The sequence below is a fragment of the Phyllobates terribilis genome, unplaced genomic scaffold (assembly GCF_046119375.1).
Source record: "Phyllobates terribilis strain yellow unplaced genomic scaffold, ASM4611937v1 Scaffold_2__4_contigs__length_985480577, whole genome shotgun sequence".
Classification (NCBI taxonomy): domain Eukaryota; kingdom Metazoa; phylum Chordata; class Amphibia; order Anura; family Dendrobatidae; genus Phyllobates; species Phyllobates terribilis.
Window position 1 is genome coordinate 614,680,329 of NW_027362762.1, and position 25,369 is coordinate 614,705,697.

General features: G+C 42.3%; 1 protein-coding gene across 6 annotated transcripts in view; it reads left to right on the plus strand.

The window, feature by feature from the left end:
• The window catches only part of ANKS1A (ankyrin repeat and sterile alpha motif domain containing 1A), a 260,678-nt gene that overhangs the window by 212,569 nt on the left and 22,740 nt on the right, over positions 1-25,369 (plus strand). For all 6 annotated transcript variants that reach the window (XM_073666518.1, XM_073666520.1, XM_073666519.1 and 3 more), the window contains one exon: positions 12,532-12,669. In XM_073666518.1, the coding sequence (XP_073522619.1) occupies positions 12,532-12,669 (138 nt within the window). The remainder of the gene's footprint in view (positions 1-12,531; positions 12,670-25,369) is intronic.

Genomic DNA, 25,369 nt, shown 5'->3' on the forward strand with positions numbered 1-25,369 from the left:
TGTGCAGCATGAGACGGGGCATTATCATGCATGAAAATGATCTTGCTGCGGAATGCACGGTTCTTCTTCTTGAACCATGGAAGGAAGTGCTGTTTGAGAAACTCAACATACATTATGGAGTTCATCTTTACCCCTTCAGGGATCCTAAAGGGGCCGACAATCTCTCTCCCCATGATTCCAGCCCAAAACATTACTCTACCTCCTCCTTGTTAGCGCCGTAGCGGTGTTTGCATGGGGTGTCCATCAACCAGCCATCCTCCACTCCATCCATCTGGACCATCGAGATCATTTCATACATGATAATGCCCCGTCTCATGCTGCACGTAACGCATCTGCATCTCTGGCTGCTATGGGCATAAAAGGGGACAAACTTATGGTGTGGTCCCCATGCTCCCCTGACCTCAACCCCATTGAGAACCTCTGGAGCATCATCAAAAGGAGTGTCTATGATGGCAGGAGGCAGCTCACATCTAAGCAACAGCTCTGGGAGGGTATTCTGTCCTCATGCAAAACAATTGAAGCAGAAACCATCCAAAACCTGACAAATTCAATGGACGAGAGAGTTCAGAAGCTCCTATCGAACAAGGGGTCCTATGTGCAAATGTAACATCACCTAGAATAAAGTTTTGAGTTGAAAACTGTTTGATTTCAGTTTGTAATAACCTGCTAATGCTTATAATTTCAAAAATGACCATTTTTTTTGTTCTTTATTAAAATGAAAAGGTTGAAAACTCTGCTGTGCATAATAATTTGGAACATGCATTTTGAGTGCAGTTTGAGTTTTTTATTTTTTAAAAAATATACTGTTATCATAAGCAGTTTGTACAAAAACCTTTCAATTGTACTCTAATAGTTATTTGACTGGAAAATTACTATGACTGCAATTCATATAGGTAATTTTGGAAAATCTGAGAAAATATTATTTGCATAATAATTTGGAACACAGTGTAGAGGATCAATAGTTTAGCAGGGAAGCCCCATCTGTAGGTGGTCAGTTTGATGTAATACTCTAATCACTTCAGAGAATGACCTCTTAGCCACGGTTGTGTCCTTGGAAAGATCAGAGAAGATTTTGATTTGACTAAGGTTCAGGTAGTTTCTTTTCTTTAAAAATTCAGTAACTTTTCCTTGGTGTTGAAGAAATGTATCCTTAAAATTACATGTCTTGCAAGGTCCGCTTGAATGGAGGTTGAGCGGGTGAGGCGATGAATCCTATCAATAGTCATCTTGAGATTGATAAGAGGGAATAGTTTTCTTGAGGACGGATTTAGTATAGTCTGATAAATTATTTAGAATTATGCTTTCAGGAATTTCTCTTAATTTAACCCCTTTCAAACGTGCCGTACCGCACCTTTTTGGGGACATGACGGCTGGTCTGATCAGCTGTCATGTGCCTCTAACAGCTGCATGTGGAATCGCAATCCACCAGCGGCTGTTAAGTTAAATGCCGCTGTCAATCTCTGAATCATTTAACATCGCTGCGCCGGAAGGACATCATTAGTCCCGTGCATGTCACATGTCCGCGGGTCGCCGATGGGTTGGCATGACAACTTGGGGTCTGCAGGAGATCCCTGCAGTTGTCATTACTGGGAGGCTATGAGTGCTGCCCAGCGGTCTGCGCTCATAACCAGCGAGCATTTCTGCTACAGACAGGCAATCTGATCATCACCTGTGTGTAGCAGAGTCAATCAGACAATTGCAGCTTCTAGTCTCCCATGGAGGCTATTGAAGCTAGTGTAAAAAAAAAAAAAAAAGTTTTTAAAAATAATAAAAAAAATATAAAAGTTTAAATCACTCCTATTTTGCCTCATTCAAAATAAAAAAAAAATCAAATATACACATTTGATATTGCCACATTCAGAATCGCTCAATCTATCAATATATAAAAAGAATTAATCCGATCGGTAAACGGCATTATGAGAAAAAAAATCAAGATGCCAGGATTTCATTTTTTGGTTGCCGCAACATTGCAATAAAATGCAATAACGGGTGATCAATACATTGTATCTACCCCAAAATGGTATCCATAAAAACGTCAGGTCAGCTCGCAAAAAATAAGCCCTCACCCGGCCCCAGATCCCAAAAATGGAGACGCTACAGGTCTCGAAAAATGTTGATTTTGTAAAAAAAAAAAAACCTTTGGATTTTTTTCCCCCACCATAAAAAATTAACCTATACATGTACAGCTATCTACGAACTTGTAATGGCCTGCGGAATCATAATGGCAGGTCAGATTTGGCATGTGATAAACATGGTAGGGAAAAAAAAAACTCTGGAATAGCACTTTTTTTGCAGTTTCACCGCACTTGGAATTTTTTTCCCGTAATCAAGTAAACAATATGGTAAAACCAATGGTGTCATTCAAAAGTACAACTTGACTCGCAAAAAATAAGCCCTTACACGGCCATATTGTCAGAAAAAAAAGTTATGGCTCTGGGAAAAAGGGGAGCAGAAAACGCAAAAACAGAAAATGGCCCGGAAGTAAAGGGGTTAATTCTTTCTCCTATTCCTACCTTCCAAGTCTTAGATTTCCACTAGCATATCTTTATTTTATTTGGTCAGAACTTCTGTCTTTCTTTCCATCACTTCAAACTTTTTTTCGTTTACTTCAAATCTTTGAAGATAGAGACAATGCTAGCTTCAAATAATTTTGCTGGTCTTTCAAAAATTAATTCTATGTTGTCATGTAAGGCTTTGGTTAGAGTTCTCATATAATTTTCAGAAGCATTACTCTGTCGAAGGAAGATCATCCAATTCTCGTGGAGATCTTGAGTCTGACGTCGCAACTAATAACAGAGGAACCATTTTGGTCTAACCTGGGTCTATTTTCCCTGGGCCTTATAAAAAAAATATTTTTTATAAAATGGGGGTCCTAGTCTGAATTGCTATCTTACCTGGGGGGCAGTGAAGCGAGGATCACAGGAGGCAGGGTTCTTCAGGAAGCTGAGAATGCTGCGGACCTTGAATGCGAGAAGCCGGTGCTCCAGCAGCGGGGAGTTGTGGTGGTGAAGCAGGATCACAGGGCCCTCCGTTCCCTCCCTCAGGAACCCGGCGGCTGCAGTAGAAGAGGTGAGATGCTGCTTGGCCAGTGCCTGGCCAGAGGCCAGTGTCTGGCTGTTGGCTGGGGGCCTGGGGCTGTTGTCTTGCTGTGAGCGGCGTGGCAGAGCGGCTCCCAGTGCCTCAGCCATCTTCCTGAAGCTGTGATCTACAGGAAAATGGCCGCTGGTGTGGCAGAGCGCATGCGCCAGCGGCCATTTTCCTGTAGATCACAGCTTCAGAAAGATGGCCGCGGCCACCAGAAGGCCGCTCACGCAGCTCTGTCTCACAGCCAGTCACCGGTACCCGGCCAGACTCCGGCCCCCAGTCAGATACCAGCCCGTCTCACCTCTTCTGCCGCCGCCGCCGCGTTCCTGATGAAGTGAGGGAACGGAGGGCCCTGCGTTTCCGCTCCTCCATCACACCACCGGTAAGTTACATTCGGACCATAAGATGCACCCCCCATTTTCCTCCCAAATTTGGGGGAAAGAAAGTGTGTCTTATGGTCCAAAAAATACAGTAATAAAAATTAAGTAATCCTGTTAGTTGAAGGATAAGTCTTTTATTTAACCCCTTCACCCCGAGCCTGTTTTCACCTTCATGGCCAGGCCAAATTTTACAATTCTGACCAGTGTCACTGTAATAACTCTGGAACGCTTCAACAGATCCCACTGATTCTGAGACTGTTTTTTCGTGACATATGTTCTCCATGATAGTGGTAAAATTTGTTAGATATAACTTGCATTTATTTGTGAAAAAAATGGAAATTTGGCAAATATTTCACAATATTCAAACTTTTCATTTTTATGCCCTCAGAGAGATATGTCACACAAAATAGTTAATAAATAAAATTTCACACAGGTATACTTTACATCAGCACATTTTTTTAAACATTATTTCTTTTTGTAGAAAGTTAGAAGGGCTAAAAGTTGACCAGCAGCGATTTCTCATTTTTCCAGCAAAATTTACAAAACCATTTTTTTAGGGACCACATCACATTTGAAGTGGCTTTGAGGAGTCTATATGACAGAAAATATTCAGTAGTGACACCATTCTAAAAATTGCACCCCTCAAAACCACATTCAAGAAGTTTATTAACCCTTCAGGTTCTTTACAGGAATTAATGCAATGTGGAAGGAAAATATTAACAATTAACTTTTTTTCATAAAATTTTTTACTTTACACACAATTTTTTTTATTTTCACAAGGGTAACAGGAGAAAATGGACCCCATAATTTGTTGTGCAATTTCTCCTGAGTACACCAGTAGCCCATATTTGGTCGAAAACTACACTGCTCAAAAACATAGAGGGAACACTTAAACAACGGAATATAACTCCAAGTGGATCAAACTTCTGTGAAAACAAACTGTCCACTTAGGAAGCAGCACTGATTGACAATCAATTTCACATGCTGTTGTGTAAATGGAATAGACAATAGATGGAAATTATTGGCAATTATCAAGATACCCTCAATAAAGGAGTGGTTCTGCATGTGGGGACCACAGACCACATCTCAGTACCAATGCTTTCTGGCTGATGTTTTGATCACTTTTGAATGTTGGTTGTGCTTTCACACTCGTGGTAGCATGAGACGGACTCTAAAACCCACAGAAGTTGCTCAGGTAGTGCAGCTCACCCAGGATGGCACATCAATGCGAGCTGTGGCAAGAAGGTTTGTTTGTCAGCGTAGTGTCCAGAGGCTGGAGGTGCTACCAGGAGACGTGGAGGGGGCCGTAGGAGCGCAACAACCCAGCAGCAGGACCGCTACCTCCACCATTGTGCAAGGAGGAACTGGAGGAGCACTGCCAGAGCCGTGCAAAATGACCTCCTGCAGGCCACAAATGTGCATGTGTCTGCAGAAACAGTTAGAAACCGACTCCATGAGGGTGGTATGAGGGCCCGACGTCCATAGATGGGGGTTGTGCTTACAGCCCAACACCGTGCAGGACGCTTGTCATTTGCCACAAAACACCAGGATTGGCAAAGTCGCCACTGGCGTCTTGTGCTCTTCACAGATGAAAGCAGGTTCACACTGAGCACATGTGACAGACATGACAGAGTCTGGAGATGCCATGGGGAGCAATCTGCTGCCTGCAACATCCTTCAGTATGACCGGTTTGGCAGTGGGTCAGTAATGGTGTGGGGTGGCATTTCTATGGAGGGCCGCACAGCCCTCCATGTGCTTGCCAGAGGTAGCCTGACTACCATTAGGTACCGAAGTGAGATCCTCAGACCCCTTGTGAGACCATATGCTGGTACGGTTAGCCCTGGGTTCCTCCTAATGCAGGACAATGCCAGACCTCATGTGGCTGGAGTGTGTCAGCAGTTCCTGCAAGATGAAGGCATTGAAGCTATGGACTGGCCCGCCCGTTCCCTAGGCCTGAATCCGATTGAGCACATCTGGGACCTCATGTGTCACTCCATCCACCAACGTCAAGTTGCACCACATACTGTCCAGGAGTTGGCGACTGCTTTAGTCCAGGTCTGGGAGGAGATCCCACAGGAGACCATCCGCAACCTCATCAAGAGCATGCCCAGGCATTGTAGGGAGGTCATACAGGCACGTGGAGGCCACACACAATACTGAGCCTCATTTTGACTTGTTTTAAGGACATTACATCAAAGTTGGATCAGCCTGTAGTGTGTTTTTTCACTTTAATTTTGGGAGTGACTCCAAATCCAGGCCTCCATTGGTTAATAAATTTAATTTCCCTTGATGATTTTTGTGTAATTTTGTTGTCAGCACATTCAACTTTGTACAGAACAAAGTATTCAATGAGAATATTTCATTCATTCAGATCTAGGATGTGTTATTTGAGTGTTCCCTTTATTTTTTTGAGCAGTGTACTTTTGAGGCACAGTGCAAAGCTCAGAATGGAAGAAGCGCCATATTGGAGTTCATATTTTGCTGGACTGGTTCAAGGGTACCATGTCACATTGGCAGAGCCCCTGAGGTGCTGGAACAGCAGAACCCCCCCCCCCTCCATAAGAGACCCCATTTTACAAACGACAATGAATTCATCTATGGTGCAGTGATCATATTAACACCACAGGTGGGTCACAGAATTTAATACTGTTGGGCAGGGAAGAAAAAAAAAAAATTTGCCACCAAAATTTAGTTTTAGCCCCAGATTTTACATTTTCACTGTGGGAAATGGGTAAAAATGTCACCAAAATGTGTCCCACAATTTCTACTGAATGTACAAATACCCCATATGTGGCTGTACAGTACTGCTTAGCCACACGGCGAGACTCTGGAGGGACGGATCGCTTTTTGCCTCCTGGAGCGCAGATTTTCCTAGAATAGTATGCAGACTCCATATACACAGAGCCCCTAAGTGCTAGAAGAGCATAATCCCTCCCCTCAAGCGACCCCATTTTGAAAATGATACCCCTTTGGGAATTTATCTACACGTGTAGTGACAATTATTACTCCATGAGTGTTTTCCAGAAACAAGCAGCAGCGGATGTTGCGGAGTGAAAATTGCAAGCTGTAGTGTCCAGTACGCTGTAGTGTCCAGCTCGTGCTTCTGCAGACATCCACCCGTACATTAGGTGGGCTGTCATCACTACAGAAGTGCCACACATGTGGAAGCTAAATGTGGTTTAGGCATACTGTGGTGCCCAGAAGAGAGGGGGGTATTTGGATTTAGGAGCGTAGTATTTACTGAATTTCTTTTGGGGGGTAAGGAGCCATTTTGTTTTTCCAGAGCCTTTGTGCTACCAGTAACGTGTAAGCCCCCTATATTTCTGTTAACAGATGACGGACCGGGGGGGTGGCTTTGGGGTTTATGGATTGAGTTGAAGCTTTTATTTGGAACATTTTACATAACATTTTGGATCACATTTATCCAGCGCTCTACGCTAAGCACTTATATCATGGTTTCCATCTAAATCTCTGAGTGACGTGATTAAGATGAAACCTCTGAAGGATCCATTCACCATAATGAGGCAGCAGCGTTATTCTGGACTCAGTCTGGTCTCTGTTAAACTGTGTCCCTTTTTTCAGCACTTTTCGGCACTTTTATGCACTCCTAAAAATACCCGGCGCCGCCAGATCATAGGCCAGACGGCATCCACAGTGCCTCCATCTGCCTTATTACAGGGAATATTCTGCCGAGGGTTCCATCTGAATCCGATATTTCAGAGATTTACACGGAAACCCCGGTGTGCGCTGAACCTTACTGCGGTCTTTGGGAGGCAGAATGAAAAATTCAACAGCAGGTGAACAATTAGTTTTATTTATTTTTTACACCGTGCCTCATGCGGTTTGTGATTAAATGACTTTATTCTTCGGGTCTGTGATGTATATATAATTCATCGGTCGGGAAATGCTTCCCAACCATGACGTGTATATAGACCTCAAATGTCCGGAAGGGGTTAAAGCAACTCTTCTTCCTCTCAGTGCCTATAATTCCCAATAAGGAGTTCAACAACTTGTCTCCAAAAAGTTGATACACTTAGATGAATATACCTAGAGGGGTTTCCTTGACAACGGTGTCGCTTTCCTATGAAGCAAATTGAGGGCGATGAAAGAGCTTTAGGACAGGTGTGAGAACTAAACTAAAGTCACTTTGCTCAAGTCGAATTATATATTCTATAAGATAACAGTTGAGATCAGGAAGGCTTCTCTTATTATAATGAACAACAGAGGAACTTCTTCAGTAGCTGTGTCATGTAAGGATTTCCCAGTCCCTCAGAATCACTTTACCTCCGTGGTTTTCTGCTCAAATCTCTTTTATCTGGACACCAATTTTAATGATCTAGATGTCAAAATGATCTATTAAAGATCCTGTGTCCAATGATGTTATTTTAACCCCTTTACCCCCAAAGGTGGTTTGCACGCTAATGACCAAGCCAATTTTTACAATTCTGACCACTGTTGGAAAATAACTCTGGAACGCTTCAACGGATCCCCCTGATCCTGAGATTGTTTTTTGTGACATATTGTACTTCATGATAGTGATAACATTTCTTCAATATGAAAAAAACGTAAATTCTGTGAAAATTTAGAAAATTTCACGATTTTCAAAATTTGAATTTTCATGGCCTTAAATCAGAGAGTTATGTCACACAAAATAGTTAATAAATAACATTTCCCACATGTCTACTTTACATCGGCACAATTTTGGAACCAAAATTTTTTGGGGGTAGGAAGTTATATAGGTTAAAAGTTGACCAGCGATTTCTCATTTTTCCAACAAAATTTACAAAACAATTTTTTTAAGGACCACATCACATTTGAAATGACATTGAGGGGCCTTTATGACAGAAAATACCCAAAAAGTGACACCATTCTAAAAACTGCACCCATCAAGGTGCTCAAAACCACAATCAAGAAGTTTATTAACCTTTCAGGTTCTTAACAGGAATTTTTGGAATATGGAAGAAAAAATAAACATTTAACTTTTTTTCACAAAAATGTTACTTTAGACCCAATTTTTTTTTTTCACAAAGGTAACAGGAAAAAATGGACCCCAAACTTTGTTGTGCAATTCCTCCTGAGTACGCAGATACCCCATATGTGGGGGAAAACAACTGTTTGGGCGCACGCCAGGGTTCGAAAGAGAAAGGGGCGCCATTTGACTTTTTGAATGTAAAATTTTTTGAATAATTAGCGGACACTATGTCGTGTTTGGGAGCACCTGATGTGCCTAAACAATGGAAATCACCCACAACTGACCCCGTTTTGGAAACTAGACCCCTCAAGGAACTTCTCTAGATGTGTGGTGAGCACCCTGAACCCCCAGGTGTTTATAACGTAGAGCCGTAAAAATAAAAAATCAGAACTTTTTCCACAAAAATGATCTTTTAGCCCCAATTTTTTTATTTTCACAAGAGTAAGAGGAGAAAATTGACCCCCCCCCCCCCCCAAAAAAAAAAAACTGTTGTGCACTTTCTCCTGAGTAAGCCGATATCCCATATGTGGGGAAAATACTGTGTTTGGGCGCACGGCAGGGTTCAGCTCGGTTTGACTTTTTGAACGCAAAATTGTCTGGAATCGAGATCAGACTCCATGTCGTGGTTGGAGAGCCCCTGATGCGCCTAAACAGTGGAAACGCTCCACAAGTGACCCCATTTTGGAAACTAGACCCCTCAAGGATTTTATTAAGGGGTATAGTGAACATTTTGAACCCAGAGGTACGACACAGAATTTGATAACAGTAGGTCATCATATTGAATAAGTTGTCATTAATCTTGAGCGCAAGTGCTCGCTACTTGAGTTTGCATCGGGTACTCTGGTATGCACCATGGATTGCGGGTGCTCGAGTGACATGGCCTAACTCTCCCTAATGTTGGACAGAACACAACACTATCACCAATAACGCATGTCACAATACACATTACAACAATACACATGTCTTTAAGGGGGAATGTGTGCAGTATGTCCATCTTCTTAAACGTGTACATTAAGGCCAAATTATGGGGGACCTTAAAGAGAATTGTTTTTGCCACCCATTCTCATAGCAGCATGATGTAGGAGCAGAGACCCTGATTCCAGTGATGTATCACTTACTGAGCTGCTTTTTGCAGGTTAGTAAACTCCCTGTTTTATCAGCTGGGGATTATCCCTAGAAGAATTGTAAATCTGCTGCCATGTAGTCCTCCATATTCATGACCTCTGCGTAACCCTGCCCCCAGCACTGATTGAGAGCTTTCTGCTTATGCACAGTGTACATTGAAAGCTGTCAATCAGTGGTGTAGGCAGGATTATACAGAGGTCGGTGTTCAGAGAACAGGTAGATCTGCAGCAGAAAAAACAATGATTTTATCAAAACTGCATCAAGCAGCCCAATAAGTGACACATCGCTGGAATTAGGATCTCTGCCCCTAAATTATGTGCTCTCAAATGGGAGTAGCAAATACCTGGCAACAGATTCCCTAAATAGGTTTCTAAATACTTACAGAATCGTATATCGAAACACTTAATCATAGCATACCAACTTCACTTAGTTATCAAAAAATAAAGGAGTAGTAGGTGTTCAAAAAGCTACATAATGACAATTTTTATTAGAATTAACTCAAAAAAACATAAAAATGTAGTTTGAAAGTTGATCACTGGTATTATAGCGGTGTAAAGGAATCATATGGAAAAACATTTTTAGGGGTTAAAAGTATATAATTAAATATGCTTGAAATACATATTCATTTTGTATGTATATATCCCTATTGCATATATATCTAACAATCACATATAAATATAACTATCTCAATGTTAATGCAAGAAATAGACATGGGCAGTGCATATAAGTATATAGTAGTTCAGCAAGAAATCATCAATTTAGCCGACTGCAATGTCTATCTGAATAGCAAAGGACATTTAATTAGTTACTATTGCATAACAATGTAGTCAAATATGTCTATCATATTAAGGCTATATGCCCACGATGCAGAAATGCTCCGGATTTTTTCCTGAGCGTTTCTGCATCTCCCTGTCAGAAAAAATGCATGCGGATTGTACATGCGGATTTTACATGCGTTTTTCCTGCCAGGGACATGCGGATGTGAAGCGTTCTTCGCATTCGATTTCGCATGCGGGTTGTCAAGAGCTTTCCAGGCGATTTTAGCATCACTTGGAAAGTGCCTGACAACTTGGTCACACTATATAAATCCATGTAACCGGCATACTATATGTATATAGTGTGACCAAGTTAGTTAAAAAAAAAAAAAAAAGAAGAAAAATGGTAAAAAAAAACCATTATACTCACCTTCTGATGGCCCCCGGTCTCCTTCTCCGGTCCGTCCGGTGTCTTGGGCGGCTTGCGGTTGTGTAAAAGGCCCTTCCGTGACATCATTTACTCATGTGACAGGTCACGCGACCGCCGACGTCAGCGGTCGCGTGACCTTTCACATGACTAAATGACGTGATGGCAGGTCCTTTTAGACAATCGCGAGCTGCGAGAAGCCAGGATGCATTACTAAGGAGACCGGGGGGGGCATCAGAAGGTGAGTATAATGTACTTTCTTATTTTAAATTATTTTATTTTTTTTTTTTATATATACAGGTACTATGGTACCCAGGTCGGGAGGAGAGTCTCCTCTTCTTCTCCGGGTACCATCTGTACATTGAATAACTTAATTTCCGCATGTGCACATGTAGTCATGTGGATATTAAGCGATTCAATGCAAGTCAATGACGGCGAAAACGCCGCAATTACGCAAGATAGGTACTGCTGTGTATTTTTCCGCAATAATAATCCACAGCGGAAATTTCCGCAGCATGTGCACAGCACATGCGGATTATTATTGGGGAACATGGCAGACCTTCTTCCAAACATTTAAGCGTTTCTGCGGCGGAATTGCCGCTGCGGAAACGCTTAAACGCATTGTGGGCACACAGCCTAACAATGCAACATAGGAGCTTATTAATCGTAATGCTAACACATGCACAAATATTTAGAAACGGTTTGTACCCATATTGAATGATGGTGGCACACTACACCACGTTGCCTGGAGGAAGATGTCCCTTATGAAAGTTTACCTATAATATGACAGATGCACTATAATTTATACACCTGGTATGCAAGAATTTAAATTGCTAATTTAAAATTATTTAGAAAAGTGAACCATACTATTTTTATTATACTTTTTTTATTTTTACAATACTGCTTATCTGTTGGCACCAGTGACTTAGACCCCTGCGCAGGTAAGTAGTGTAATGGATGCCTACTGTATAATGCATCCATGGGTCCCATGGTCTTCAGGATTCCTTTGGATTCCAGTTTTCATTTAGCAACTGGGTTACATAACTTGGCACCAAGACACGTGGTGTATCAGTACACAAGATGCAGTCATGGGCAAACTGAATAGGGTTAAAGACTCTATTGGTCACTTGTTGTGACTTGGCACATTTCAAAGTTAATTTAACCTGTTGTCCATTAAATGCTGCGGGTCACATGAATATTGTGGGCTATGGGTCATGTCATATGTTTAACTTGTGGGTGTCCAGCGCAGGACACATTCATGAAGCCATACCAGAGACAGGAGTTTACTGCAGTGGTGGAAGAGCAGGTTGAATGTATACTTAAAGGGTTATTCCCATCTTCAAGATCCTATCCCAATATGTAGTAGGTGTAATACTAATAATATTAATAAATACCTCCAATTAGAAATATAGTGTAGTTTTTCTGAATCACTATGTTGCTTACTACGTGCAGGCATTGCAGCAACTTAGGTATCCATGGTTGAGACCACTTCTATAATGACAGTTAGTTGCTAGTGGTTGAAACTATGGATACCTAAGATACTGCAGTACCCTGCACATGGTAAGCAACATAGCGAATCAGAAGAACTATACTACATTTCTAATTGGAGGTATTGCTAATATTATTATTACTACTACGCCTACTACATATTAAGATAGGATCTTGGAGATGAGAATGCCCCTTTAAAGTCTTGCACACGGAGTATAATTTACTGGGTTTCTAGTGAGGATGCTACCCTGCGTATCCCCTCTTAACTATTAATTTCTACATGTCTTCCAATCTATTTAGAATGTAATTGCAGAACATGAGATTCGGAACATATCTTGTGCAGCTCAGGACCCGGAAGACCTATGTACTTTTGCCTATATTACAAAGGATCTGCAGACCAGCCACCATTACTGCCATGTTTTCGGCACCGCTGATGTGGTGAGATAAGAGTTAACCATTGCTCTTTTATCTTGTAATATAAAGTGATTTCTTAAAATATATCTGACATATGAGATACCGGAGAGGAGGAACCTCACCATTATCTTTACACTTAATATATGAACGTTTATTCACATCTTGTGTCATATGGTTTATACTAGCAACACCTTGGACAAAGTTCTTCTTTGCTCTGTGTGTCATGAATTTCTTTCTGTAACCTCTCAAAGATTTTATAGCATTTCAAATTAAATGCAAAAAAAAGGTGTTTATTCACCTACGTACATGTAGTATATCAACCAGGTATATACAGTCATGGCCAAAAGTGTTGGCACCCTTGACATTGTTCCAGAATATGAAGTATTTCACCCAGAAAATTATTGCAATTACACATATTTTGTTATACACGTTTATTTCCTTTGTGTGTATAGGAACAACACAAAAAAATAGAGAAAAAAAGCCAAATTGGGACATCACTTCACACAAGACTTCAAAATTGGGCCGGAAAAAATAATTGGAACCATTGCAAAATTGTGGATAAACAACTTTGTTTCAAGCATGTGATGTTCGTTTAAATTCACCTGTGGCAAGTAACAGGTGGGGGCAATATGAAAATTATTGCACTTAAAAACCACACAAAAAGTTGATTCAATCTTTGCATTGTGTGTTTGTGTGTGCCACACTAAGCATGGAGAACAGAAAGAGAACTGTCTGAGGAATTGAGAACCAAAATTAGTGAACAATATCAATAATCTCAAGGTTACAAGTCCATCTCTAGAGATCTTGATATTCCGTTGTCCATGTTGTGTAACATAATCAAGAAGTTTACAACCCATGGTACTGTAGCTAACGTACCCTGGATGTGGTTGGCTGAGAAAAATTGATGAAAGGTTGCAATGCAGGATAGTCCGGATGGTGGATAAGCATTCCCCAGTCAAGTTCCAAAGAAATTCAAGCTGTCCTGCCGGTTCAAGGTGCATCAGTGTCAGCACAAATTATCCGTGGACATTTGAATGAAATGAAATTCTATGGCAGGAGACCCAAGAGGACCCCACTGCTGACAGAGTCATAAAAAAGCTAAACTGCTGTTTGCCAAAATGTATGTGAGTAAGCCAAAATACTTCTGGGAAAGCGTCTCATGGACAGATGAGACCAAGATAGTGCTTTTTGGTAAAGCAGACCATTCTACTGTTTACCGAAAATGGAATGAGGCCTCCAAATTAAAGAACACAGTACCTACAGTCAGATATGGTGGAGATTGAAAGAAGTTTTGGGGTTGTTTTGCTGGCACTGGATGCCTTCGCTTTGTGCAAGGCACCATGTAATCTGAAGATTACCAAAGGGTTGGAGAGTTCTGAAGTGGCCAGCAATGAGTCTGGATCTAAATCTCATTGACCAACTGTGGAGAGATCTTACAATTGGTGTTGGGAGAAGGCACTCATCAAATATGAGAGACCTGGAGCAGTTTTCAAAAAGAGTGATCCAAAATTCCAGAGTGTATATTATTTATTCCAAAGGGTTTGCAGCCAAATATTAAGTTGAGGCTGCCTACAATTTTGTCCGGCCTATTTTTGAGGTTTTATGTGAAATTATGTCCAATTTGCCTTTTTTTCTCTTTTTTTTATGTTGTTCCAATACACACAAAGGAGATAAACGTGTATAACAAAACATGTGTAATTGCATTAATTTTCTTGATCTTCACCAGGCTGAAGAAGGACTTTGTCGGTAATGTTACTGGGTCATTCCATGTCAAGTGAACCAATGAAAACTACCACTATTTTTAATTCTTTTGAGAATTTGTTCTGTGGTAATACTGTGTTAGAGGATGCAAAAATGTGGAAAAAAAAATCTATACATTTTTAGTTTTTTTTCAAAGTAGTGAAAAAATGCAAATTTCTGTGTTGCATGCCTTTTAAGTTTCTCCTCATAACTCAGGCAAACAAGAAAAAGAAATCGGAAAAACACCATTCAACTCGGAACAGTACAGGCTTTCAACAGATATGTCACAAGAGTATCTTTGTTAATATTTTACCCATACGGAATCAACCGCAAAATTTCAGAACGCATGTCCGAAAAATCAATATCATATTAAATTTGTAAAAAAAAAAAATCACATGTGCCTCCTATGCTCCTAGCCACATTTGCATCCAAAATTCAAGTTGGGCTCTCAATGGGATCATACTCAAACAAAATAACAAAAAAAACTATAAACAGTGTCAATGCGAAAATCCTGAATTCAGATCTGTTCATCCTGTGGTCTAAAAGTCTTGGGTTGACGTTTTCCAAATAAAAAACTCACGTTTTTTTCAGATATTGGGAGGGTGGGAGGGATCCTTCAGTTGCTTCTTCAAATGACAGTGGACTGGACCGTGAGATGAGCTTTATAAACAAGCAAATCTTCTCACTCAAACTGCTCTCCACTAATCCAGTCACATCTCCCAGATCTGCCCAGTAATGGAGACAACCTGAGCAGATTCGAGAAAGGTGAGTACCAAAAGCACACCCTAGAAGGGCTATGGAATATAGCCATAATTAAAATAAAAAAGGAACAAATGAATAAATACCTGAAGGGGGGGAAATAAGGGGTTAATACTGACAGAAGTGAAGTATTTTAAAAGCGAGAGAGGCAAAGGAGAATGCATGTCTGGACCTGTGTCCTCTTAAGAGTTAAACAGTAGTCTCTACACGGGCATCAAGTGAGTCAGTGTACTACAATCTGGGTTGGTGTGTTTAGTTTCAGTGCATTTGTGTTAATAGTTTAATGTTTTTCTGTTAGTATTAATACTAACTTTAGTTAGAACTGTAGTTGTTACTACAGTGTGGAGTACTGAAAATCTCCATTTTAATTACTGTGTTACTATAGAGAAAAGGTCCCCAACGTTTCTGACCTTGAGAGTCACATTCAGCTCTGAGCAAGGCTCGCAAGCTGTTTCCAGCTCTCGCCACTGTCACAGTATTGGCTCCCAGAGCCTCCATTACCGGTATGACAGCCAAATCTTGCCCACAGAAATCACACTGGGGCGGTATACCAAGATCCATGGGTATCTGCCTTACCCCCTTTTCGATCTGCATTCTATGAGGGGCTACTGAAAAGTCACTATCTGGAGACCTACTCTCCATAGCTGTTTGCTAGACCTGGTGCTAATGCACCGAGCTGGTAGACAGCTGCGAGCCACACCTCATGAGCCACAGATTGGGGACCTCAGATATAGAGCGTACAGTACTGAAAATCTCCATTTTTATTACCTAACATTAACTGTTTGGTTTCTTTCTCACACAGCAATGGCTGGTACTTGTAAACTCGGAATGGCTTTTAGTCTATACTGTTGCAATCCTTTTGAGAAAAATAAACACAAAACAATAAGAAATCTTCGGCCAGTACAAGATTGGATGTTTGATGCAAATCCATGAATCAGGCATGAAAATTTATGACCGTTGTAGAAAGCAATTTGCAAAGGAGAAAAAATTTCAAACATGAATGAAAAGTTTATAAATCCTGATTTAACAATAGAGTATTTGAATAAATCACTTTCTAACATCGAAAAATCACCTATTGCAAAAAAAAATGCATTTTTCAGGTTATTGCATTAGATAATTCAAAAATGCAGCAAAAAAACGGACCCAAGAACTGGTAGGTGAAATAGTAGAAAATGAAGGAAAAAACTCTGGCCCAGAGATCACTCTGCAGCTTCAAGAAAAATTTAAATTCGCTCTCAGCAGAAGTGAACAGTTCATGATGCGAACTACATTACCAAAGAATTGGACATGCAAAAGAATAGAAAATTAATTTAACATCAGCAATAGAATGGCTAGAAAAGCTAAATCTCTAGTTACAGAAAAAGGTTTCATGTCTTGTCCTGATCCTAAGCCACACAAAGCATTAGATAAATCTGTAGTGAATAAAGTGTAAGATTTTTATAATAGTGATGAGGTGAACCGAAATATGCCTGGTAGGAAAGAAATATTGTGTGTCTGTGCAAGTGAGCAGTAAGAAAACTCATGTCCAAAAGAGGCTGGTTCTTGTCAATTTGAAAGAGACCTATGATTTAAAAAATAAATAAATAAAAAATTCAAATCCTGCAAAAATAGGATTTTCTAAATTTGCTGACCTGCGGCCTAAGAATTTTGTACTGACTGGTGGTAGTGATACACACTCAGTATACATATGGACAGAACACTAAGCTTATCATGCTGAAAGATATTCTGTTTGGCGAGTCCAACATTGGTGATTAAACAAAATATATTTTTCTCAAATAATGTATCCAGAAAATAATTCAAACTGTTACCTAAATATTTGCAAAAAATGTCCCCCAGTAATGGCTCTCCAAGAAAAACTATTAAATCATTTCGAAGAGGCTATGGTAGATAAAATAACAGTGAATATCCGTTTACAGATTTTCTTTTGACAGTCTCTAAAAGTACAGAAGACTTTGTCTAACATTTTTGTGAGCAGCTGGTAGATCCCAGGGGGGCTGACAGATTCCCTTTAAGGACTATCAGACCTATAATATGGGCATACAGATGATAGAAATGTGAATCTATACTTACCTGTATGTCCAATATTAGTGGTCTACTTGCTTTGTAATAGGTTTTTATTAAATTAATTAGGGACCCAAAGAAATCCCCGCCTATTAGCTTCATCTCCATATTCACCCCCCCTCTTCCCTGCATGTTACAGGGCTCTGTAATGTGCATGTTCTCGGCCGGAACCTGCGCAACTTACCCTGTACAGAAGTCTCTCTTCTTGCTGCCATCTGTGTAGCCTTGTGGAGCAGGAAACTTGTGCGCAGGCGCCAGTGAGTCACTCTGCCTCACTGGCGCCTGCGCACAAGTTTCCTGCTCCACAAGGCTACACAGGCTGCAGGAAGAGTGCCTTCCATACAGGGTAAATTGCACGGGATCCGGGAGGGGGGGATATGGAGATGAAGATAATAGGCGGGTATTTCTTCGCGTCCCCCGGACGCGATGCTTGCCAAAACAAATTTTATAAAAAGCTATTACAAAGCAAGTAGACCTCTAATATGGGACATAAACGTCTAACATGGGACATACAGGTAAGTATAGATTCACATTTCTATCACCTGTATGCCCATATTAGTGGTCTAATAGGTCCCAGGGGGTCACAGATTCCCTTTAAAGCACACCTGTCAGCAGGATTGTGCTCAGTAAGCTACATACACTATCAGGTGGGCGACATTACACTGATATGATACCTTGGTTGATGAAATCTGTCCTGTGGTTCTTGTGTAATCTTTACTTTTAGTTTGGAGATAATGATATTGTCATGCTTCAAAGCGACGCTCTATCTGGTGCTCTGCTTACATATTCATCTGTATGCTCTTATGACAGCTCACTGATCCTTCACTGACCTGCCTCCTATTTTACATAATGCATCTAGTAGTGCGGGGCTAAGTAAAATAGGCAGGTCAGTGAAGGATCAGTGATCTGTCATAAGAGCATACAGATGAATATGTAAGCAGAGCACCAGATAGAGCGCCCCCTACAGGCCGCCCTGAAGCACGAGCATATCATTATCTCCAAACTGAAAGTAAAGATTATACAAGAACCACAGGATAGATTTCATCAACCAAGGTATCATTTTTATCAGCACTGGGATACTACTAAACTATGCCTGAAAAATATATACTGTCCACAGAGTATATGAAATATTCGTTAATTATAAGTACATCAAATGACAGTGAATTGAATAATCATCTTCAATAAATTCATCCATTAGGCAATAATGGGATAGCAAGACACATACATAATTGATGTTAGATTAATGTTATATGGGGTTTGTCTGTCCTGCCGCTTCGCCGAAGCCTCCATCTTGTGTCAGTCATTACAGGGGATACCCATTCGCTGCAGGGTCCAATATAAACTCATTGCTCTCACCCACAAAGCTCTCCACAATTCTGCACCACCTTAGATCTCTTTTTTCATCTGTTTATCACCCTACACATGCCCTCCGTTCTACAAATGACCTAAGATTAACATCCCCCATAATCCGAACCTAGCACCTAGCAGTCTCTGGAATGCACTACCCCAGATGATCCGACTGATACCTAGCCCTCTCGTCTTCAAGCGCGCTTTAAAAACCCATCTCTTTCAACAAGCCTACCACTTCTACTCAGTAAACTAACTTTCCCCTGTTCCCTCCTTCTAAATATTATTCAGAATCTGTTCCCTCCTATTCATCTGTCTCCACACCCTCCATGCACACGATAACTGCTTTTGATAATTGATTATTGCACTTAAACATACTGGCTGCTGACCGGATCATTCAGTTCTATATGAAATTCCCTATTTATTATAATTGCTAGACCTGAAATAACGAGCACTTTTCACCTATTGTGTCCCTCTATTACCTTGTAGATTGTAAGCTTGCGAGCAGGACCCTCACTCCTAATGTAACGGTTTAAACTGTCTTACCTTGTATTGAATTCATTGTCTGTATATGTCCCTGCTTAATTGTAAAGTGTTGCGAAATATGTTGGCGCTATATAAATAAAAATTATTATTATATGGGGTAAAGGTATCCGCCACCTAAAGGTTCCCACCAAATAAAACTACCTGTATGTATGAGGAAAGGTTCCCAAAAGATGTGGTCACACACTGCTTCCCCTCACCCGACACGCGTTTCGCTGCCAGCTTCTTACAGGCATGTGTCAGGGTGACTGGTGACCTGTGTATTTAAATGGTGTCCAATCAGTGCCGCAGAGTTCTGAGCGTCACTCGAGGCCTTTGACGGCGCATGACGCGGGTGCCTGCCCCTTCTTGTAAATGGATCTTCCCATGAGCGCTTTGTGACATGCAAACGTGAGACGCAAGCGTGTCACCTTGTGAGCGCTACCGGAAGTACCAGGCGTTCTGGGAACCGCGCATGAGGACAGTCCCCTCGGTCCCTGGGCCGGACAGCTGAGAGTTGCGCCATCAAAGGCCTTGAATGACACCGAGTACTTTGTGGCACTGATTGGACACCATGGCATTTAAATACACCGTCACCTCTCACCCTGCCCCTCCCGAAAGAAGCTGGCGGCGAAACGCACGGGGTGAGGGGAGGCAGCGTGTGACCACATCTTTTGGGAACCCTTCCTCATACATACAGGTATTATTATTTGGTGGGATTCTTTAGGGGGAGGATACTTTTAACCCATATAACATTGAACTAGCATCAAATGTATATATGTCTTGCTATTCCTATATTGCCTAATGGATGAATTCATTATAGAGTTATGATTATTCAATTCACTGTCATTTGATGTACTTATAATTAAAGAATATTTCATATACTCTGTGGATAGTATATATTTTTCAGGCATAGTATATTATAGGTTCTATGGTCTGGTTAGGAGCTTGTAGTATCCCAATGATCCCACTATAATTACTGATGTTTGCCTATGTTGTTCTGCATATTATATGCTAATAATTGTTGTGAATATTTCAATTGGTCACACCAGCGTCCCTCTTTGGACATTATGCTGTTTTATCATGTATTTTAATTGGTTTCAAGGAATGATTCAATAGCTGTTCATTTGTTCCAAAAAAATGTATTTCAGTGACAAAAACTGACATCCCACAAAGTTTGAGCAAGGTCTACTACTTCTCGAATGGCTCTTCGGCACAGTTTAAAAACTGGAAAAACATTTATAAATGTATGCCATCACAAAGATTTTGAAGTGGAATCTGATTAGCACTTTCCAGTACGTATGACAGCACCATAGGAGGAGTAATCCTATATCCTCTGTAGGGACAGGAAGTACAAGAGGTTAAAAGCCCTCCCACCCCCAACCTCCTCAGTGTTTTTCCTGTCCCTACACAGGACAAGGAGTACAGGAGGAGTGCTGGTGCAGGGAGCACTGGTGCGGAAATACGTATTACTCACAAGGGCCCCGGGGGATCAGGGGGGCCGCGGCTCTCTCATTCCCGCCGCCAAGTGGGTCCTGGGCCGACACTCCCTGTCGGGAGTCCCTCAGCCCTCCAGTGTGCTGGAGCCTCCGGGTGCCGCTTCCCTATCGCTGGGGCTCTCGGTGTCCTGCTCTGGGCGGGTCTGGCTTCTCCCGGCTTCAGGACCACCCGGCGTCGAAACCAGAAGTTCGGGGATGACTACTTCTGGTCGGCGGTCGCGCGGGAGATTCAAGCGTGGTTCGACCAGACACCAGTGGAGCAGGAGAACATGACAGGACGACCAGGTAAGGTATGAAAAGGGGGGCTGTGGAGCATAAAAGGCAGGCTTACAGCTTTGCCACCCCTGGCTGTACAATGGCTGATGTGTCACACCCTGATACCCACCCTGGATCGCCCCACAGTCATGTTAATGTACCCTTTCAGATGGTTTACTTGCCCTTACCAGGCCCTCCATATTTTTTATAGGATAACTCTGTGCAGTTACCACCTCCTTCTGAAAAAAGGGATGCAGGGAAAAAGGCCACAGTGAAATCCAAGAGGTGCCTGCATTGTAACATCAGACTTCCCGACTCATATACAAAGCATCTATGTGCTGAATGTAGAGGCTCCATGCTAAAGAAGGAGCACGGAGCTTTATTAAATGAGATGCGTAATAATAAAAGAAGTAGTTCAGGCTTCTATTACGTCTCTGCAGCCCCCAAGTTCAGGGATCCAGGATGTCCGGGGACCCAGAGAAGATATAGCACCATCTTCTGAGGGTGAAGTCGACCCATCTGGCGACTCTGACAACAGTGAGACAATTAGTCCACATCAGGGCGGGGAACGAAAAAAGTATATGTTCCACTCAGATGGTGTGGATATTCTTCTACGAGCCGCCCGAAACAAGATGCATACAGAAGAGACGGGGAAGAGCAGTAACATTCAGGATGAGATGTTTGGTGGTCTTAGAACCCAGAGATCCATGGTTTTCCCTGTTAATGCTCATGTGAAAGACATGATACTGGAGTAATGGGAGGATGCGGAGAAGAGAATCTCTATTCCACGAGACTTCCGCGCCCGACTCTCCTTTGATCCAGAAGACACCAATATTTGGGACACTATTCCTAAGATTGACGTCCCAGTGGCCAAGGTGGTCAAGAAAACCTCTATCCCCTTTGAGGATTCATCAGGACTTAAAGATACTATGGATTGGATGGCGGATGGACTTTTGAAAAAAAGCCTGGGTAGCCTCGGTGGCAGTTAAGCCTAATGTCGCTGCTACATCTATTGCCAGATCCATGAAAATCGGGCCAGAGGGTCACCTACGGGATGGCACCCCGAGGGAATCTCTCCTTCAATCATTGCTCCTATTAAAAATGGCAACGAATTTTATGGCCGAAGCTACGGCAGAATCGGTCAGATTTGTGCCAGAAATAATGTGCTTTCCAACTCAGCCCGAAGAGCTGTTTGGTTAAAGACATGGTCTGGGGATACAGCTTCTAAGAACAAGCTGTGCTCCATTCCATTTTCAGGGCTCAGAGTATTCGGACCAGTGTTAGATGACATACTAGAAAAAGCGTCCGATAAAAAGAAGGGCTTCCCTGAGGAGAAAAAGGAGCCATCCTTTCGCAAACCTTTCCCCTCCCGTAAATATAACACTCAGAAAAAAGGGGGGTCCATGAGCTGGAGTTTTAATAAGTGGAACAAAGACTGTCAGAGTAGGGGGGCGATTTAAGGTTTTTCAAAAACAGTTGGCATCGAGTCACTCAAAATCCCTGTATACTAACAACTATAGCGCAGGGTTACAGGATAGTTTTCTCAAAATCCCTCTCAAAAATTCTGCCTGACAGAGGGTTCCCCTACCTCACTTTCCCGTCTACGTGCAGACATAGAGAAGCTTCTACAACAGAAGGTTATTGTTCCAGAACACGACCAACATCGGGGCCATTACTCCGCTCTGTTTTCAGTAAAAAAAAAAAAAAAAACATCAGGGGAATTACGTACAATTATCAATCTGAAACCCCTAAACCGATGGGTCTGCTACAAAAAATTCCGCATGGAGTCAGTGATATCAGCCATTCCTCTAATAGACACAGATGCGGTAATGTGCACCCTGGACCTCAGGGATGCATATTACCACCTGCCGATACGTTCCTCAAGTCAGCAATATCTGAGGTTTGCACTACCATCATGCAGTCAGTTTCTACACTACCAGTTCCGATGTCTTCCCTTTGGCCTGTCATCTGCTCCCAGAATCTTTACGAAGATCATGGTAGAGGTGGTAGCCTATATCCGACTCAGGGATATTGCCATGATTCCGTACTTGGACGACTTTCTGTTGGTGGCAGGATCCTCTCTAGGTATGATGCAACATCTGGAATTTGTCCTACAGACATTAAACAGCCTGGGTTTGATTGTGAACAAAGAAAAACCCAATCTTGTCCCAAGTACTGCACGCATCTTCCTGAGAGGCTATCTCGACTCCCGACTGCGAACGTCTTATCTCCCGGAAGATAAGATGCTCTCAATCCCACAAAGGATTCGTTTTTTTGCAAGAGAGAAAAAACTTTGATTCGAAAGGCAATGAGTATTTTGGGAATCATGACGTCATGCATCACCTGCCTCAGATGGAGCCAGTTCCATTCCAGACTTCTATAGAAATGCATCCTGGAAGTGACAGACAGACATCAGAATTACCTAGACATGAAGATGTCTTTGCCCAGGACTCTCTACACTGGTGGCTCGACCAGAAGAATATACAGAAGGGAGTGCAGTGGATTCTGGGACCTTGTCCTTTAGTGACCACAGACGCAAGTCTCTCAGGATGGGGAGCTCGAGTAAGAGAGCGTGTTATCTTCAAGGAACATGGTCCACAGAGATTCGGACCCGATCATCGAATTTTCAGGAACTACAGGCGATTTGGGAAGCCCTACAGAGAAGCCGGGCTGTCTTGAGAGACAGACATGTGAAGATCTTGTCGGACAACATCACGGCAGTCTCCTTCATCAGACATCAGGGCGGACCAAGACATCCACTTCTCCAGTCTCTGGCCAACAGGATATTCTTAGGTATAGAAAAGATAGTGAGCTCCATTTCAGCAGTTCACCTTCGGGGATCTGGCAATCAAGAGGCAGACTACCTCAGCAGGCGTCACATGAAGGCTTCGGAATGGGAACTGAACGAAGAGGTGTTCCTACAACTGACTCACAGATGGGGTCAGCCTCACCTAGACCTGTTTGCATCCAGAATGAATGCGAAGACTACCTCTTCTCTCTCGACCCAGGAGATCATCCTCTGGCAGTGGATGCTCTCTCACAGTATTGGGGAGAGGGTCTAACATATGCCTTCCCACCTGCTCCCCTAATTCTGAGAGTGCTGTGGAAGATTCAGGAAGATTGGGCGACAGTCATAGCAATTGTCCCGTTCTGGACAAGGAGCAGTTGGTTCTCCCTTCTACGTCATCTAGCATTAGAAGACCCAATCATTTTACCATTACAGGAAGATCTTCTGACGCAAGGTCCACTGTTGCATCGGAATCTTGCCCTGAGAGTCCTTTGCAAACCTGCCTTCGGCCCAGTTCATGAAGTAGAAATAAAGAAGTTGACTCTGAAAATAGCCCTCTTGGTGGTAATTACCACAGCTAAACGGTTGGGTAAAAATCCAGGCTCTCTGTTGTCGAACCATGTATGCAGATTCGGGATGATTGCATCATTCTCAAACTGGATCCAAGTTTCTCCCCGAAGGTGGTGTCATCGATGACCTTAAACCAAGAAGTGGTTCTTCTGTCATTCTGCGAAAACCCTAGAAATCTGAGGGAGGAAGAGTTCCACCATCTCGATGTCTGCAGAGCAGTGTTGGCCTATTTGGAAGCCACTCTGAACTGGAGATTAGACTCTAATCTTTTCATACAGTTTGGGGGGAAAAATAGAGGCAGGAAGGCTTCAAAACCATCCTTAGCTAGATGGGTCACATCCATGATTAATCTAGCGTACCTTTCAGAAGGACAGCCTCCCCCGGAAATTATGAAAGCCCATTCTGCCAGAGCAGTTTCCACCTCATGGGCAACTAGAGCACGGGCTACCATTGAACAGATATGTACCGCAGCCACATGGTTAGGACATACTACTTTTTGCAAACACTACAAGCTAGATGTTCTCTCACAGCAGAGATCTGCGTTTGGTAGGAAGGTACTTCAGGCAATTATCCCACCTAATGAGTTCTTGGGTATACTCCTATGGTGCTGTCATGGGGACGTACTGGAAAACCGGAATTAGTCTAAGGCTATGTGCCCACAATGCAGAAATGCTCAGGATTTTTTCCTGAGCGTTTCTGCATCTCCCTCGCAGAAAAAAACGCATGCGGATTGTACATTGTTTTTCATGCCAGGGACATGCGGAAATGAAGCGTTCTTCACTGCCATTTCCGCATGCGGGTGTCAAGCGCTTTCCAAGCGATTTTAGCATCACTTGGAAAGTGCTTGACAACTAGGTCACACTATATAAATCCATGCAACCAGCATGGATTTATATAGTGTGACCCGAGAGAATGGTTAAAAATTAAAAAAAATAAACCCATACTTGCCTTCTGATGGCCCCTGCAGTCTTGCTGCGCTCCTGTGCTGGCTGCCGGCAGATCACGGTACGCTGTACTGAAAGACCTGCTGTCACATGACTGTGACGTCAGCGCAGGTCCTTCAGTCCTGCTCGATCTATCGGCAAGCACAGGGAAGGAGTCTGGGGGCCGTCGGAACGTGAATATAATCTTTATTTTTTATTTTCTTCTTTTTTTTTTTACAGCTTTTAAGGTACCTGGGTGT